The following is a 19,919-nucleotide window of genomic DNA, read 5'->3' as shown; positions in this document are numbered from 1 at the left end:
TGAAGGAGGTCCTTTTGACGGATCTGATGAGGTGATGATGTCTGTTCGCTGTGCCATTTCTTCTCTAGTTTTCGGCAGGTTTGCTTGGATGCCTGGTGGTCCGTTTTGAACCAACTGGCTTTCTTGTTGGTGTGTCTGTTGGAGAGTTTCTTGAGCGGGGCGAGGGTGTTGGCACAGTCGTTGATCCACTGTCTAAGGTTGCGGGTGGCGGTGTTGGGGTCAGTGGGGTCGACCGGTGGGCTTCGGGCGAGGGTGGTGTTTAGCTAGTCTTCGGTCACTTTGCTCCAGCTTTGGTGAGGGATCTGTTGAGTGCGGTGGTGAGTGGTGGGTTTCCGGAAGGTGAAGTGGATGCAGCGATGGTCGGTCCAGTGGAGTTCGGTGGTGTGGCTGAAGGAGACGTGGGAGCTTGCGGAGAAGATGGGGCAAGCGTGTGGCCGGCAGAGCGGGTGGGTGTCGAGTTGTCTGAGTCTGAGGTTGGCGAGGTTGTCAATCAAGGTGGTGGAGTTGGTGTTGTTGTTGTTCTCGAGGTGGAAGTTCAGGTCCTAAAGGAGGATGTAGTCTGTAGAGGCAAGGGCATGCGTGCTGACAAAGCCGGCGATGGTGTTGCTGAACTGTGGCCGTGGTCCATGGGGTCTGTAGATGAGTGTTCCTCTGAGGGTGGTTTTGGGATCACTGTGGATCTGGAAGTGCAGGTGTTTGGCGATGCTGAGGGTGTCGTTGGTGCTGGTCGAGACTCTGAGGGTGTTCCTGTAGACGATGGCGATTCCTCCTCCTGTTCCGTTGGTGCAGTCCCTGCGGGTGATCTTGTAGCCGTCAGGGTTGGTTATGGCGATGTCTGGTGCCGAAGAGAGGTTCAACCAGGTCTCCCGTCAGGAAGGCGACGTCTGGGGCGGTGGAGTGGAGGATGTCCCAGAGTTCGAAGGAGTGTTTTCTGGCGGAGCTGGTGTTTAGTAGAATGCATCTGAGGTGGTTGCGTCCTTTCTCGGTGTGGGTGGTTTGGTGGCTCGGAGGCTGACAAAGCAGCAGCTCCGGCGGGAGAAGGGTCCTTGGGATCGCTTCGGGGCGGCCTGGAAGCAGGTGTGTGATCGTCCGGTGTTGAGTGCGAGGGGGGGGGTGACGAGGGCAGACGGGCTTGCCTTAGGTGCGCACGCTGGGCGTGGCCGCCATAAGAGGGGAGGTGGGAGCAGGACGAATGGGCGAGCGTTGGACGGGGACGCAGCGGCAGGAAAAAACGGGAGTGAGGAACGGCGAAGGAAGCAGGAGGCAAAAGGGCACAGGGCACAGAAAAGTCCAAGAGGGAAAGGAAAAACGATAACACCAATAGAAGCAAATAAAAACAATCACAGTACAATTACAAATGCAGTACAAACAAGAGCAAAACCTATGGAGGAGGAATGTCGAAGGAAACAGGAGGTAAAAGGGCACAGGGCACAGTGAAAGTACAAGAGGGAAAGGAAAAACGATAAAGCCAATAGAAGCAAATAAAAACAATCGCAGTACAATTACAAATACAAAACAAATGAGAAAAACCTACAGCCTACCACTGGCCACCAGGTTTGAGGCGCAGGTGGTAGCCTGGGGGTGGAGGAGGGCCTCCAACCCCGTCAGCAGCGGCAGCCAGGTTCAGGACACCAGCACACAAGAGGTGCTGTGCAGCACGGGGTGCGACCTGCCTGTAAAAGGGTGAAGGGTGGCTCTCCTCACCACGCAGCGGCCGCCATAGAAGGGGAGTTGGAGGGAGGGTGAGGTGGGAGGGAACGAATGGGCGAGCGGAGGAACGGGGACGCAGGGGAAGCAGCGGCAGGAAAAAACGTGAGGGAGGAACGGCGAAAGAAACAGGAGGCAGAAGGGCACAAGGCACAGAAAAGTACAAGTACAAGAGGGAAAGGAAAAACGATAACACCAATAGAAGCAAATAAAAACAATCACAGTACAATTACAAATGCAGTACAAAAAAGAGCAAAACCTACGGAGGAGGAACGGCGAAGGAAACAAGAGGCAAAAGGGCACAGTGAAAGTACAAGAGGGAAAGGAAAAACGATAAAACCAATAGAAGCAGTTGGGCTTTCTTTCAGTGCATCATGTCACTTGTATTCTACTGATTTTAAACTGGAATGAAGCCCACAAAAAACAATATTTTGTCAATGCTGTTTCTGAAAGACTTGTTTCTACATATTTCTCTCATTCTTTCACTTACCAACTTCGGAACACAGTAGCACAACAGCCTTTCCAAGTGAAAAAGTAATTTGAGAAATCTTTCCATTCTTAATTAAAAGTGCAACATATGAAACTTGTAGCAGGTGACTGCAGATGGTTGCACTTATGATATTAGCCTTTCCAAGGCAAGGCATGTCCCTATCATGGTAGCTGTGAGGTAAATGTAATCATCAGTTGTAAACATGCTCAGGTAAAGGCTGTGCTATGCTTTGGCTTCTTCTTCTTTGATGTTTCAAAGTTACCCAAACAGATGTTCTGTCCTCTCAGTGACTCTAATTCCACAACAGTAGTAAATGTGTTACCATAAGTATTGGTTTATTAGTTGGATATCATTTCTTAAGCTGTTCACCTTATAAATGGCAGCCACTAGAATCTCTCTTTCAGCAGAGAAGGATCATGGTAGAGATATACCACAGGTTTATTTCTCAAGGAATACTACCTGACAACAATACATGCCAGAGGACATTGTCTTGGCAGCAGTAACATTTGAAAGATGCTACGGTCAACAAGTTATTTATGTGTCAACATATATCACTGAGCTGTCCATTTTCACTGATTTACAAAGTTTCTTGGTGTCCCTTATAATATTTCTGTAGTGGAATATGCCATGGCCAATCCTTTGGTGTGAACAGACTGGTTCGTAAAGTTTATTTGAAGCAAAAGTTGTCAGTACACAACTTTCAAGTTTCCAATTCATAAACTTGTGCTTATAGCTCAGGTCTTGTTTTCAAAGTTCCAATCTTGTACAGAATTGGATTACCAATCTACTTGTTAATGCAAAAAGCAATTGGGCAGTTATCATAAGATTTTATTATGGAGTTTGAAGATTGAAATCCTCCTCAAAGAAAAGACTGTCTATATGAGATAAGGGCATTACCATAAGTCTGTATATGTGATGTGCCTTCTGTAACTGTCTTAATATGTGGAACTCAGCTTTTGACTTCCACCTTGCTCCTAATTTCTGTAGAGTTTGCAAAGTTTGCAGTTTGTCTTTTGAACAGAAACTCATACTCAAGGTTTCCCTTAAATATTATTGTTTCTCTTTTTTTTCCCAGCGCCTGAAGGAATCACAGAAGAAAGTGGATGATAAAACTGCAGAAGGAACCTTACTGCAAGAGAAGGTACTTCAACTGTCCTCCCAGCTCCGTGAATTGGAGACGACAACAGAGGCACAGATTAAGGTGAGCATGCCAGGATTTAGGGAGACATTGGGTATCCACAGGAGTCAAAATAGTTGAACATTTGTTAGGTAAAACACAATTTTTCTAATTGTTATGCATATTCGAAATGCTGTTTACAAGAATCTTGATTGATATTTATAATCGTAAAATAACTGCCTATATTTACCATGCTGGAAAGCTTTTTTTTTAAAGATAAATACACCTTTCTTAAAATATTCAGCTTAACCGCATGCGCGCTAGCGGAATTCTGCTCCTGTGCTGAGTTTTTTAAAACCGCACTTTACATGACGAGCTGGGCTCGTCATGAGCGTGCGAGGAGGCTACCTCATGACGAGCCCAGCTCGTCATGAGCGTCGAAGGGGTTAAATAACTTTCTAAAGGCTTGTTTTCTGTTTCTTGGAAATTAAATCAAGTTGCAATTCAAAGCTGAAGTCTTAACTAGATTGAAAAGCCTGTTTTAATTCTTCACTTTTAAAAGGAAAAATCAAAAAGAAAATAGAAGCACTTTTCTTATTCCCTCATAAAGCATTTCAGATACTTTATTTTGTATGTGTTGTGAAGCAAGTATTGCCGATCACAAACTGTTCCTCTTAGACCAGATATTGTAATTAAGGACACAGGTCTCCTAATAAAGAAACTTTGGTTGTCCGGCTTTCACGCTTTTAACCCTAATACGGGTTGGCCCGCATTAAATATTTTGTTTGGGTTCCAACCTTGTATTTTTTAATCTTGCACTCACATATTTTGCACATTCTTTTGAGTTTAATCACTATTACACTCACCATCAACCCGCTCCGCTGTAACTCAGGCGTTGTAGCACGCTGGGGCGGCATTCGGCCACCCCAGCGGGGACCCAATGATGAAGCATGTCACCAACTAGTGGTGAGTGAGGGTCCTTCTAAACAAGAGGTTACTTGCCTTTCCCTGTTGGATGCAGTCATTCTTGCCAACAGTGTTGTTGCCTCCTGATTGTTAGGATTGGACATGCCAAATCCTAGTTTTGCCTGAACCAGGTAGGGGTCCTGGAACAACCTGTCACTTTGTTTTTGTTTTTGCTTTTCACGTAGGTTACGTTTCACATAATCACTCCTCAGTTGTTTCTGATATACTTTATGGGGTACAGGAGTGTTTACTCGAGCCCTATCTCTCTTGTTGATATAAAGACCTCCTTGAACTTGATCAACCTACAAACAAATTCGTTTTCCAAATAGTGGTTTGAAAAAAACTTTTTTCTTCATATTTTCTGATTCATTCAATTTCTTTTAGTTTCATCCACCTTCCAAATCTTTTTGTTAGGGTAAGGTCAATAAGTTTGTTTTATAACAGTGTTTCTTTCTCAGCTAATTTGTCCATAGCCATGCTGGCTGTCTTCAACAAACGTCCACTCAGGTGTGGAAAAACATACACTTTCAAGGAATGGTACATTTTTCACAAAATGTTGTTTACTACATTGAGGAAAACTGAGTGACTTGCTAGGAGGCAGAATCTTCTGCCACAGGGTCCAGTCCCATCAAGAGGTCAGACCTTCACCTTGGAGCCTGTTTGGCCTCTGTCATATCACTTCAATCTTCACTTCTTTTCGACACAGACTTGCTCAGTCCTTTGAAGTCAAGGCATTTGTTGCCACTGAGAAGTTAGATGCAGGACTCGGTCGCTCTTAAGAGCAGCTTACTGAAGAGCAGGGTCTTAAAATAAAACATCACATTTTACAGAAGAACAGGGGAACAATGTAAGAAACTCTAATCTATTTCACAGGTATCCATTCCAGTCTGTTTTAGGGTCAAAGTCTTTCATCAAAAGCAGAGGGACTTTGCTATCACCTAAGGCAGATCACACTCGCAACAAAGAAATAAGCCTCACTACTCCCACATATGATGAGGCCTCACTGAGGAGTGCCCAAGAGAAACGATGAGCAGTGCCTAAGAAAAATCCCTATTCTCTTTCTAAATGGGATAGGTATTTATTTTTAGCTCCATATTCAAGATTCTCACCAGTAGGCGACAAGTTCACAATTAGGTAAGGGGTAAACCAAGCTGCGAACGGAAGCTCCATCAAAGTCTTTGGTATAAATGCTGCTGGAGGCCCCCACAGGTGTGTTTTTAACACTAGCCCTGGTAAATTAAAAAGTCTGGAGGCTGAGACAAAAATGGAGGTCTAGCTCAAGCTTCTGTATAGAAATAATAATCTCTCAGATTCTTTGATAGTTTCTACAGACCAAACAATGTACTGGTCTTCATCATATCTGTTTCCTCCGGAAAAGGAAATGAGTGTATGAAATCCTTCAGGAAATATGTTTACAATACCTCAGACATAAACCTTACTGCCTTTTTGAGATAAAATGAGATGTCTTAACAGAACTCTAGGCCTTGAGAAGAGCACAGATCTCGTAAAACCCAATTGAACAGATCAGAAACATTTGCGACAAATGTTCTAAGGGAGATGTCTCAAAGCGTCTTCAGCAGCACATCTATCTTGATTCGCCTAGATAGTTAATAGAAGGCTGGCTGAAAGGGACATCAAAACTTCTGCTGTTATCCAAGGTTAGAGAGGGAAAAAATTGTGGTTGGGATGCTCTGAAGGAGACAAATTGTGTTCACAAATTTGATTGGAATGCTTGTCATAATTTATATAAAAATCAGACAATTATGAGTTTGCCACCGATCTGTGGTTTTAAGATTGTTAAAACCTGTCTCTGTGTTGGTTAGGTTCTCTAAGGACTTGAAAGCAAACATATTATGTATACTGTTTCCTCTTTTAATCTGAGCTAATGGCCTTTTCTAGCACACAGAGCCCAATCTATTCATCATCTATAACCTTCGTATGATGCAAGTTCTTTTTAACCCCTCTGTGCTGAGGTTTTCTTAATTAGTAGGAACAAAGTTCAAGATCTGAACATCAAATAAATAAGTTGACAATCCAGAAGGCACCAAGCTCAGATTGCTGTTAGCTGGACATTTTAGAAACTACAGGCTTTGTTGTACCCTTGTCCACTATTAGTTAGTGGGATGAGGTTTATTAACACTAAATGTATTTCTTGTAGATGCAGTTGTCAGTCTGCAGCATTGAGCTCCTTTCCTGGCACCAGCCTTCTTTTTAAACAAGGGGTTGTGTGCACCCTGCCTGTTCTTAGACATTGTAAAACCCACAGGGATACCCAATTCTCACTTGAGTAAAACCTCTTGTGAGTGCAGTAGGTTCACTTTAAGCAAGAGCATCCTGCTCCCATGAAATGTAGCACATTCCAATTCTGTGGCTATACAAAACAAAACCTTTGGATGGGGTCCTACAGGAGCACTCTGTGAGTAAGTCTCGTATGCCCAGGAAAGGGGTACCTGAGGATGTGATAAACGCGGATGTTGATCACTGTGCTGGTATGCTTGAAGCTGGTGCCAACCTAGGCCAACAGTAGCAATGGCGTGGATATGTTATGATAGGCTTGAGGCATGTTGTTGGTTTAGCACAAGTGCATTTAATAAAAGCAGTGATATCAGCCTGAGTTTAAGTTTCTTCAATAATGGAGACATCAGTCCAAGAAAAGAGGGGTAAATAAGCCCCCTGCAGCATTCGGAAAATTCCTGGGTGACAAATAGAAATTACTTGTTTTGCTTTCAAGCACCCAAGTGGAAGGAAATATCTCATAGCTTATCAATATGCAGAGTATAACATAGTACAAATAGGTTTTCAACATTGTGCATCACATGCGCTCTGAGATTTCAGAAAACTCCTCCAAATATTCAATCCATTTACACCAAGCTTCTATGCATAGACCAGATTGCATGTTCACACACTGTTAAGAAATAGGTCTCTGGAAAGGTTTTCCAAACTTCAAAGGAAAACCTATGCTCCCACTAGTTTCTTGTGTAAAAGTAAGGTCCTAATAAGCCTTTCAAGCCCACAGTAGACCTGAAGCACAAGTGGTTAAAATTCATTAGAGTTAAGTGAGCTATCATCTTATAGCTCTTCAAATAGGGGATGTAGCCTTACGGCGACAGCGGTCGACCTCAGATCTGGGGAACTGGATTTGAGTCTCGGCAACAACGCTACACATCCTTTGTTTGCGGGCAAATCACTTAATATCCCCGTGCCTAACTAAATAAATGAATGTGTTTATCTGTAATGAAAATGGTGCTCATGTAAAGGGCTCTGATACCGATGCCTCGGGTCTAGTTTGCGCTATATAAAACTCTAAAAATAAATAAATATATATATATATATATATATATATACAATAGCATACTGGGTGATCTCAATAGATGAGTAATGCTTACAGTTTCACATTTTCGTTGTGAAAAGCAGATGATGTTTTTGATATTCAAGGTACATAAAACAGCATTATCAATTCAGAGTTCTCCATTTAAATGAAATCTGCACCACAATCCTTCCTAAAATGCAGAGCAGTGGTAACTTGTATTATCAGAAGAAATAATGTTTTTTTTCTTCTCCTTCTGACATGATTAGCTACTCAGAATGATGATTTATTTAATACATTGTTTTATAATCATTTCAATATAAAGCAAGAACGCTAACAAATAACAACACAGTTCACTAACAAACATCAGGTACATTGCACAATACATATTGTAAGTGAAGCAGTAGTGCGTTTGTGTATGATGAGAGTAGTGCCCATGCAGTAGCAGCTAAATCTGCACAATGGTAATATGTGAGTAGTATGACCTGTGTTACCCCTTAACTAGAAGATATTATGAGTGGTTGATTGGCAGTGTGTTCTCCCACCACAGTTCCTAAATCCTCTGGTGTTTCTCAGGGCAAACTCTTCTCTTATAAATTGATTATTTAAGGAAAATACACTTGTTGATACCACAGAGTCACCCCTCAAAGGCTGGAGGAGGGCCAGTGTTATCAAAATCCCACCGGGACATTGCCAGACCCAGGTTCACCAGAGCTTTGAGATAGCTGTTGGTTTCTGTACCCTCAGATTTGAAGAGCAGGACCAGCTTGGGGAAGGAGACCCAATGTCATAAAGTTTGAATGCATGAGCATTTCCAAACTGTGTATCACATCTGAGGCTTATTAAGGAATTTCCTCTCCATGCACTGCTACCTATTGCAGAAGTAATGGATGCTCTGCGGGTATTTAAACTGAATAGGGAATAATAAGAAGAGTTTGGCCGACGCGCGTGTATCTGAGTCAGCAGTGTATTTAGGTATCATTATCATGTCGGACTTGGGGAATCTAGTTGCCAGGAATATTCAACCAGTAATTAGGAAGGCGAGGGCTGACTTTGACAGATTTAAAAACTTACACATGTCATTAGTCGGCCGCTGCAATGTGGTTAAAATTATGTTTTTACCTAAAATACTGTACTTATTTAGGGCAATACCACTAGAATTCGAAAAACATTGGTTCTTAACATTGGAGAGTATAGTTAACCGTTTCATCTGGGCGCAGGGGAAAACAAGGCTGGCCCTAAGGTTTAAGTCACTTCCAAGGGAAAGAGGGGCTTTGTTGTCCCTGATTTAAAAAATGTATTACTGGGCAGCGGCTCTTCAGTATATGAGTATACTGTTTGGTGATCCCCCTGGTGAACCTGCTGAAGAAGCTAGACTCCCTGATGTTTATGAACTGCTGCTCGGGGATCAAGCTGGGTACTGTTTTATGAAATTTAGCAAGCCCAGCTACTATAAGAGGACAAAATTTAAGACACTATTAACCGCTTTTCAAATCTGGGCAGCGCTCAAAAGAAAGACTGGTCTTGGAAGGATTAACTACTATACACAGCTTCATAAAACCCCCCATGTTTCCCGAAATATTTTTTGATGTGATTATGGCCGATTGGGATGAGCGGGGGTCCGAAAAGTTGGGGATCTAATACAAAGGGAGGGCTTTTGCCAGTTTCGGGATATCCAGATGGAGGTTGGTCTGGATCATAGTAATTTTTTTAATACCTGCAGCTGCGCAGCTTTCTCAGCAAGAAGGTGGGGGGGTCTTAGTGGGCTTAGTAAAATTAAAGTCATCCATGTCATCAGAGATAATAACAGATCTTCTATTAGGTTAATATAGGCAGAATTAACTGCACTTAAACTTGATGATTTAGATAAACATGCAACCTAATGGGTGGAGCGGGTGGTTGTCGACAGGTGAGGTTCCTGGATTCTTTAAAACTGGGTCAGATGGTTGTATGCTCACCTGGGCTTCAAGCACAGCATTATAGAACTCTCTTTGCACTTTATTGTACTCCGGCAAGGATTGCACAGTGGGGTGGGCAGGCAGGATCCAGCTGCTCTTGGTGCAATGCACCAAAGGCTGATTTGGTTCATATGTTTGCATCCTGCCCATCCCTCGAGAACCTGATAGATTCAATAATGAAGTTTCTTGATTTAACATTAGGCTTGAAAATCATGCTAACCCCTGCCCTGATACTTCTCGGTGTTAGCAATAACTAGGTACAAGATCCTTCCTATCAATTTCTCTTTCTGGCTATGGCTGTGTTACGGATTAATATTGCCTCTGCCAGGCTTGATCCGCTGCCCCCAACTTTTCAGCAGTGGTGGTCACGACTACTCCCAATATTTACTTTGGAAAGAGCTATATATGAGAGAAGGCGCAAAAAAGCGAAAATTATGGGACAACATATTTGGGCCCCTTTAATACGATGGAAGGAGACACTGGTAGTTGATGATCCCTGAATTCTATGCTCAAATGGATTGGAGTAATTATCTGGCGCAATATATATTAGTATATGTTAGGAAACGTAATTCTTGATTAATGATTTGTTATATGTTTGAGTGCTTTTTTTAGAATCAACCGTATTAACTGTATCCAGGCTTTTGATGAATCTTTTGTCTGATTGTATATAGGAATGTATTGCATTTAGGATCTAGATGTATTAATGCTTAACAGTTTATTTTCTTTTTTGGTCAGAATGAGTGTTGATGTCACCTCACGGTTAAATATGTTATATAAAATATGTGCTGTTCATTAAATTTTCAAAATCTGAATAAAAAATATTTATAAAAAAAAAGAAGAGACAGACTCTTCTCTGAGAAGTATCAGTGTGTCCTGTCAGTCCTGCTCTGTGAGCTCACCGAACTTGACCGCTTATGCTTACTGCAATTTATGAAAAGTTTGGGGGAGTTTGTAATCAAGGTTCCATACATTCAATAGATTTTTCTTTTCCTAGCATAGACCCATTGTTAAATTGTCTGCAAACGGATTAAAATCCACTCTCTCTTCAAAATCTTTGAGGTGAGGGGGGCATGCATGAGCTGAAGCTATTAGAAGAATTAAGACCTGTAAAGATCACATTCAATCTGGAGTATTGGGAACAATCGTAAGTGTAATCAGAATGTTATGTCTTTGAACTGTGATATCCTGATGGTGTCCCACTCGCTGAAGCCCTCTGGGGAAGAAACCTCCCAAATCGTGTCCCAAGTAATTCAGGCATTTCATCTGTTGTGCCACTAGATCATTTGCAGGGAGTGTTGTCAAGGATATTCTTGAAGGCTTGCGTTTCCTTAAGAAATTTCAGAGAGAAACATTAACTTGTGGTGATGATGTGAACCGGAAAGAGTAATTTTGTTATTCCTAGAGTAGCTTGGGAAAAGACAACATCTTAGTAATGGTCACCCATCCCTTTATCAATAAAGGGAGTCGGGTACAATGGTTCAGGTATCTCTTTAGGGCCTGCCAAGAGTGTCTTATACATGCCCACATATTGGAAGTCACCTCCGGGTACCAGATGGTTGTGCTTGCGGATCCTAGATGAGGATAAAGAATCGATTTGGACCAGTTAATTTAAGGTGAAAAATTATCCAAAGCAATCTGGGATGCGGTGCAACTGTGGACTGAACTCTGGGGGTCACCCAGATAAATCAGCAGATCGTCAGCATAAAGGGAAATCCAGTCCTCAATCCCAGTTCCCCAGTGGAATTCACTTACAAAAAGTCCACTCTCAGAATCCCAGACAACGGTTCAATGACCAAGGCAAACATTAGGAGGGAGAGCAGGCATCCCTGCCGGATCCCTCCCTTAATTGGGAAGGGTTCAGATAGGATGCCATTAGCACAAACCGTGGTCACTGGAAATATGTGTGAAAAACAAGCATGGAAGATAAATTTGGAGACAATGCCCATGTTTTCAATGACCATAAAGAGGAACTCTTCTTTTTAACCTAATCAAATGCCTTTTTGACATTCACTTAGAGGAGGGTCAGTGGCCTGTTTATGTGGGACAAGAGAACAATAGTGTTCTAAAGATGTCTGATATTATGACAGGTGGGCCGATCTGGCATCTTGGTCTTTGGTTACTGGCAGTGGCACAGCTCTTTTACTAGTATTTTAGTGTTGATATAAAATGGACTGGTATGAGGCACACTGGTCTGACAGCCTACTGGGTTTCAACATCTGCCCTCTCCTAAATCTAGAGGCAGATTACTGTCATCAGATGCATGTCAAAGCATAGCAAACACAATAAGATGATGGACAGAGTGCTGAAAGTTTTCAATCGTTCACCCCCAGTCAAGAGATCTGGGTTTAATCCATTGTTCTTTTCCACACTATGCCATTCCGGTTTGAACTCAGCCATATGTAAATCAGTCTGGACCCTGCTACTCCTGGGAACAGTCCAGCATGAAGTGCCAAGCCAGGTCCTCCCTGGACTGGAAACAAGCATCCTGGGACCGGTTTTGGGGTTTCACCCCTCGTCAGTCATCCTAGCTGAATCCAGTGGCACAGCGAGCAATGGACCCACGTCTCGGCATACCCTTGTCCACTTAGGACGAACATAGCAACCACAACAAGGTGATAGATGGAGTTTTGAAGCTTTTCAACCACTCACCCCTAGTCAAGAGATGTGGGTTTAATCCATCATTCTTTTGCTCACTATGCCATCCCAGTTTGGACCAGCCATATGCTAATCAGTCTTGACCCTCCTCCTCAGAGGAACAGTTCAGCTGGAAATGCCAAGCCAGATCTTACCTGAAATGAACCGGAAACAAGCATCCTGAGACCTGTTGCGGGGTATCACCCCTCATCAGCCAGGCTAGCTTGAATCCAGTGGTCCTATGTCACTCCTGGGTACACTCATCATTTTCCATGATGATTTAACACTACCTAAAAGGTAGGCTCTTCGGACACTATTAAGTGAAATCCATTTACGATAATGGATCCCAATGATGCACAGCTGTGTAGTTTTTACATAAGATACCGCCCACCCCAAAAGATGATTACATGCATGCACTACTGCATATATTGTCAAACTCACTACCATACCCATCCGTATGCACAACAACATTCAGCACACTGTGCAACCGCTGCATTAACAAACCTCAGCACCTCACTGACATATCCCTAATATGCCAAACCATAACTACACCCAACAATGCACTCTCTGTGCAAATCAGAGGTCTTCATGACCTCGCCAGGGGTATGAACTACTTGCTAAATAATGTAACCAGACGACCAGACAAAGAGGTTTAAGGCTTTCTAAGAGAATAGAAAGCGCTAGAGAAAAACCAATAACATAGCTAAGAGCAATTACCATAATTGGAAAAAGGAGCACATATTCCATGCAAAATGGTAGCATTTATGATAGTGAAGTTTATGATTAAAGCTGTTATTATGCATACACTGACTGCTGAATTGAGATTCATGCTTTTTCCATGGTAGATGCTGTAAATATTTTGTTGGTTTTATTTTGAAGACGCAGTCTATAGAAGCTGAAGAGGAGAAGAAAGTGCTAAATAAGAAAATCATGGATTTGACATCAACTGTGTCAGAGCAATCTTCAAAAATTGCAGGTCTGGAAAAGATTCTCTCTGAGAAGGAACTGGAATTTCTACGTTTAAGAGAGGTGATATCCACCCTTGGGGCAGAAAAGGAAGTCCAAATCACTGCCACAAATATCATGAAGGAGGAGCACAAACAGAGACTTATAGAGTTACAGCAAGAAAAGAATAAAGAAAAGGTATGGTGTGGGCCATACAAGGAATATTTACTTCATTTACATTTAAAGGTTCATCTCCTCCCATTTCACTTAACCTACCTACTGTATTTTGTATTCCTCTCTTCGTTTGTTTTCTATTCCTCATGTATTTTCTATTCACCCACTCCCTGCATTTATCGTCACTGTTTTGGTTTGATAGCATCCAACTGCAAGGTTTCTCATGAAAAGTTATGTTGGCAGTATCTCCCTTATGTTTTCCAATGTGAGCTCCTCCCTTCTTTTACGTTTGGCACATCACTTAGCTTTCATCCACCTTGTCTCTATTTTTACATTTGGATTCTCATTGTTTTCTTTCCACCTTCACTCCTTTTCTATCCCCTCCACTCTGCTTTTCCTTTTGGCCTTTTTTGCTTTGGCTTTTACAGTCACACTGATCATTCTAGCTCCTGGTTCCCTACATTTAATAAAATATATTTAAATGCTGTGTGCTGTGATGCTCTGGGGTATATTTTTAAAATGTTTTCCCAACAAGACCCACTCTGCTTCCCCTATAGGAGGGAATCTTTCACTCGAGACTGAGGATTAGCATTTGTGCGCTATACAAGTACTACTACATTTACATTTACATTTACATCTGGCACCCAGTTGCTAGTAAATGTGTTGCATTCACACCGCAGGAACTGTTGACAATTGGGTAGGCTGTTGAATCTCCCTCACAACCTGTCTAAACTACCCCAACTAACCTGAGGCAAACCACACTAGATTTCAGTATTTAAACTTTACCATGCAGATCACCCTCCCTCCTGTATCTTCTCAACAATATCATGTAGTAGGTCATGCAACGTTAAAAGCTGATTTGGACCCCTCTCCACAATAGAAAAGCTGTGAGTTATTTCTTTCAATCAGACTATATTTTATCACATTGCTTTTTTTGTGGCTTCATACTTAATGAATTAACCTCACTATAGCTCTGGACTAATTGTTCTTGACCAGCGGTAGCCATGATATTGGAAATCAATCTCTTTGTAATCTTTGGTCATTGAAATTACTCTAGGCCATATGTGAAAAATCATTATGTCAGTCTTGTTAAAGCTTTAATGAAATATGCCTTACACTGTTTTCATAGATTAGCTTCTTTCCCTGCGAAAACTTGTAGGTAGACTTTGAAGGTGACCTCCGCTGAGGACCCAAAAATGAGATATGACAAACTGGCAAATGACAGCTGATGGAGCTCTTCTTTCAGCTAGTATTTGCATGTTAGTTTATTCAACTAAGCTGAGAGTGAAACGTGTCCATCAGCTTCTTTAGAGATCTCCAAGAACAAGCACATTTCATTGTTGTGATGTATTTTTAACTTGCTTAGTTTTATTTCTTTGTTTTTAAGTTGCAACTTTTAAATGTTTCTACAAGTTTTTCATAAGTCTTTCATCCTATGTTCACTGTATGTCAATAGTATTAACCTTTCTATGTAGCTCTTTCATTTCAGCAGCCTCTGATGTTTTGTACACATTTACCCCCTTTGAGTTATTTGCTCATTTTAAGAAACTTGATAGCATTTGCTTAGAAGGGCAAGTCTCTTCTCTTTTGTGGTATTTTCCATATCTTCTCCAAGGCCATTAAGATCTCCAGGTTTGATCTTTTTACTGCTAGCACATGCATAACCCTGCAGAATCTTTAAGGATTTCTTCCAAAGATGATAAAAAACCATTATGCATAAAGCAATGTTTTGACCATATCGCCAATTCCATATATAGTCTCTTAATTTAGAGAGCCAGCAGGGTTAATTGCAAGAATGTTGGTTGCCTGGGTTTAGGCAGATAATTCCCCCTTTGTGTAAAGCACAGGGAGGTGGGTTTTCGTAGGGGGGTATCTGGTTGCACAGGTGGATATTAGGGGGAAAATAGCAGTATGACTGGTATTTTGTACATTTATAGCCGGCGGGTTCAGTAGTATTTTTATATTTTTTCCAAAGTCCTCGATTGGTTTGGTTAGTTAAGAGGACGGAGACATGCTTTAGAGATGGAAGGAAATATGGAAGGAAATATGTTTTTCATTCTATATATAGGTGATTGATTACAGTGATTAAATTAAGATTGTTAATGTAATGCAAATGGTATACTAAATCGGCATATGTTTGGTTCAATTATGACTTGGTTATCATCTTTGAAAGCCGATGTTTTACAGGAAAAACACTTAAAATCCAACTAAACCAAGTTAGCGATCCCCATATTTTCTTATGCCTTTTGTCAACAGCTTTTCGGGGGTGGCTATTTATATGTCCAGTAAAGTAAACTGCCGTATAGAAGATGTTAAGCAGGATAAAAAGGTAGATGGATTTAATTTAAGGTCCTTGTGGAGAGATCACATCTTAATTTTGTTAACTGCTACGGTCCAATAGAGGATGGTACAGAGGCTGTTAGCCAGCTGTGAAAGCTCTCCATTGAGTCGGTTGGTCCCCTCGTTTTTGGAAGGTTTTTAATTTTATACAAAATTACCTCAAATAGCTTAAAGAGATAGGCTAAGCCTAAAACTGCAGTTTTACTATAATGTTTTTAGTAGGATTTTGCAGTGATGGACCCTTGACATCTTCACTTCCTGGATTTTGCGCAGTTCACCTGCTTTTCTTAGAGGTTTCCCACTGCATTTCATCTAGATTTTTCTTTTCCGCCAACCATAAATAGGTCAACTGCCCTTTTGGCTAATGCTTTCTCAGTTCACTCCATAGATTTTCTCAAACTTTTCAAGATGCTGATTCTAGCTCAAGGAGTAAATGGCAATTTTATGGATGAATGCTAGCGGACTTGTGGAGAGAGGAAATCAAAGCTTGAATTATTGAATTTTTCCCAAGAAACCAGAATACAGCTCCAGCATTCTCAATTTGGGAGGCCTTTAAAGCTACCTTTAGGGAATGGGTGATCGTTTATAAAGCTAAAATAAAGCAGGAATGCTCCACTAGAATACAGGAGCTACAGAAGGCCTTGAAAAAGGCTTCAGTAGCACGGAGTGATTTTAGTAGTTAAGTGGTTGAACAAACTAGGAAATATCAGGAGCACAGTAACACATCACTGAATTTTAGGAATTTTTTCATGGCTTAAGAAAGATGTAATGTGAAATCTTTATAGTACAGTATATGTACAGAGACAACAGATTGGCAAACTCTTACCATGGTCCACTAGGGGTTATGGACATGCCGTTTGATGGCCGTCGCCTCTTTGGCAACAAGGCAGACCATGCGCTTGAGCGCTTTAAGGACTCCAGGGCTACGGCCAAGTCCTTGGGCCTCTCGGCCCCGCGCCAGCAATCGGCTGCCTTTCGCCCCTTTCATGGCCAAGGAAGGGGCGCCCCCACACGTCCTGCCAGCCACGGACCGCAGACTACCATCCAGCGCGGTGGCGGGCGTGGAAACCGCGGTGGCGGCGGTCGGGGACAACGGCGAGGCCAGTCCACACCTGCCCCTGCAGCATCCGCCTCAAAACCCTCCTAGTCCGTGCTTTCAGGCCCATGTGACTCCAGTGGGGGGAAGGGTACGCCATCACCACCACCACTGGCGCACTGTCACATCGGACAGGTGGGCGCTGCAAATCTTCCGAAGGGGCTACTCCCCCCTCTTCGAGGCGTCCCCTCCAGCCATGCCACCTCAGTACCACCGCGTGTCGGGGGATCACTTGAAACTTCTGCAAGAGGAAGTTACGGCCCTCTTGGCCAAGGGGGCCATCGAGCGCGTTCCTGGGCCAGAAGTAGGGTGTGGTTGTTACTCCCTCTACTTTCTGGTACCCAAGAAGGGCAGAGGGGGCCTATGCCCTATCTTGGACCTACGGATCGTCAACGGCTTCCTCCGGAAGGAGAAGTTCAAGATGCTGACTTTGGCTCAGGTATTAGCTGCCCTAGACCCAGGAGACTGGATGGTAGCGTTGGAATTGCAGGACGCCTATTTCCACATCCCCGTCCTGCCGGCCCACCGGCGTTACCTGCGGTTCACGGTAGGGCACGAGCACTTTCAGTTTACCGTGCTCCCCTTCGCCTTACCAGCGCCCCACGGGTGTTCACGAAAGTGATGGCGGTGGTCGCAGCTCATCTGCGCAGGTTAGGAGTTTCAGTCTTCCCCTACCTCGACGACTGGTTGTTGAAGGCGGGCTCGCCCCAGACAGTCGTCAGCCACCTCCAGACTACGGCCGACCTCCTGCACCTGCTGGGGTTCTCCATCAATGTGCCGAAGTCACACCTGTGCCCCTCTCAGAAGCTTCTCTTCATCGGAGCGGTTCTAGACTCGGCGCAGTTTCAGGTTTATCCTCCCAAACAGCGGGTTCGGGATATTCAGGCTCTGATTCCGATTTTTCAGCCGTTATCCCGAGTCTCGGTCAGGTTGACGCTGCGGCTTCTGGGGCTGATGGCCTCCTGCATCCTTCTGGTGCATCACGCCCGGTGGCGGATGCGGGCTCTGCAGTGGGACCTGAAGTTTCAGTGGGCCCAGCATCAGGGCTACTTGTCCGACCATGTCTTGATCTCGGAGGGCACTGCAAGACAGTTGCAGTGGTGGCTCACGGACCGCGATTGGGTCAGCGGCAGATCCCTCTCCCTTCCCCAACCGGAGCACGTAGTTGTGACGTACGTGTCCCTCCAGGGCTGGGGGGGCCACATGGGAGAGGCGGAGATCAGAGGCCTCTGGTATCCGACGGAATCCTGGCTCCACATCAACATTCTGGAGCTGCGGGCGATCCGGCTTGCACGAAGGCATTCCTCCCCTCTGTCCGGGGGAGTGTAGTGCAGGTGTTCACGGACAACATCACCGCCATGTGGTACTGCAACAAACAGGGCGAGGTGAGGTCGTGGGCCCTTTGTCAGGAGGCTCTGCGCCTCTGGCAATGTCTGGAACACCAGGGCATCACCCTGGTGGTTCAACACCTGGCAGGTTCCCTGAATGCCAGGGCGGACAAACACAGCCGCTGGTGCATGATGGATCACGAATGGCGTCTGAACTTGGCCGTGGCATAAGGTCTCTTTCAGCAGTGGGGAGAGCCTTGGTTAGATCTATTCGACACCGAAGAGAACGCTCAATGTCAGCAGTTCTGCACGTTGGAATTTCCAAGGCTGCACTCTTTTCGTCGTGAGTGGAGTTGCGGTCTGTTGTACGCCTTTCCGCCTATACCACTTCTGCCCAGAGTGCTGAAGAAGATCAGGCAAGACTGGGCCCAAGTCATCCTTGTGGCTCCGGACTGGGCACGAAGATACTGGTATCCCAAGCTACTCAGCATGTCAGTAGATCCCCCGATTTGTCTGCCTCTTCAGGAGGACCTTCTGTCGCAGCAGCAGGGGACGGTCCTCCACCCGAACCTGTCCAGTTTCCACCTACTTGCGTGGAGGCCATTTGACTAGCCTCCTGAAGTTTGTGATGTGATGTGATTCTGGCAGCCAGGCGTCCCTCCACGAAAACGTTATATGCCTGCAGGTGGAACAAATTTGTGGCATGGTGCACAGCAAAGTCTGTGGATCCGCTCACTGCCCCCCTTTCAGAGGTTCTCCTCTTTCTTCTTTCTCTTGCCCAGCTGGGCTCCACTCTGGGCACTATCAAGGGCTATCTCTCGGCCATTTCAGCCTTCTGAAGGCTTCCTGATCAGCCTTCTATTTTCAAGTCCCCTATTGTAAATAGATTCTTGAAAGGCATCACACACATTTCCTCCTGTTCCCTTCGGGATGCCTCATTGGGACTTGAATCTTGTTCTAACGTATCTGATGTGCGCTCCTGTTGAGCCACTTCATGCCTGTCCTCTTCAGCTCCAGGCTCTATATTCTAAACCTTCTTTCCTCTCTGTCCATCCGGACAAGGTTGTTCTAAGGACTCGTCCTTCTTTCCTGCCCAAGGTGGTCACAGCCTTTCATATCGGGCAGTCCATCACCTTGCCCACCTTCTATCCGCATCCCTCGAAGGAGGAAGAGAGGCTCCACCGTCTGGACCCAAAACGTGTGCTCTCCTTCCATCTAGATCGCACACACCAGTTCCGGGTGGATGACCAGCTCTTCGTTGGTTACGTGAATGCAAAGAAGGGACGGGCGGTACACAAGCGGACCATCTCTCCGTGGGTCGTCTTGTGCATTAAGGTTTGTTACTCTTTGGCGAAAAAGGAACCTCCTGTTGGGCCGCGCGCCCATTCCACTCGGGCCACGGCGGCTACTACTGCCCTGGGTCGGGGAGTCCTCTTGCAGGACATCTGTCAGTCAGCTACGTGGGCCTCGCTGCACACGTTTGCTAGACATTACTCTCTGGACAGCCAAGTCCGGAGATATGGCTTTTTCGGCCGTTCCGTTCTCCAGGACTTTCTGGTGTGATCTTGGTTCGCAGACCCACCACCGGGGTTGGTATTGCTAGGGTATCTATTCTAAGGTAAGGAATCTAACACTAACCTGTTTCTTTCAGATGCACAAGTTACTTACCTTTGGTAACGATATATCTGTAAGAAACAGTAGTTAGTGTTAGATTCCTTACCGCCCCACCCTTCCTCCCCGTTCTGCGAACCGATATCTAGGGTTAAAGACATCCCTTTCAGGGCCCTAGTTTCATGGCACCAGTGTCGGTTTCTGTCATGGCTCTGCGTTCCTGACGCTGAAAGCTATTTACAGAAC

General features: G+C 44.2%; 1 protein-coding gene across 1 annotated transcript in view; it reads left to right on the top strand.

Annotated features, from left to right (window-relative positions):
* Positions 1-19,919, top strand: part of LOC144792163 (uncharacterized) — a 581,805-nt gene that overhangs the window by 207,495 nt on the left and 354,391 nt on the right. Inside the window, exons 15-16 of the mRNA XM_078667056.1 lie at positions 3,273-3,398; positions 13,059-13,322. Of these exons, the coding sequence (XP_078523182.1) occupies positions 3,273-3,398; positions 13,059-13,322 (390 nt within the window). The remainder of the gene's footprint in view (positions 1-3,272; positions 3,399-13,058; positions 13,323-19,919) is intronic.

The sequence above is a fragment of the Lissotriton helveticus genome, chromosome 11 (assembly GCF_964261635.1).
Source record: "Lissotriton helveticus chromosome 11, aLisHel1.1, whole genome shotgun sequence".
Lineage (NCBI taxonomy): Eukaryota > Metazoa > Chordata > Amphibia > Caudata > Salamandridae > Lissotriton > Lissotriton helveticus.
The sequence above is the reverse complement of the archived record's forward strand: the minus strand, read 5'-3'. Positions and strand labels throughout refer to the sequence as shown.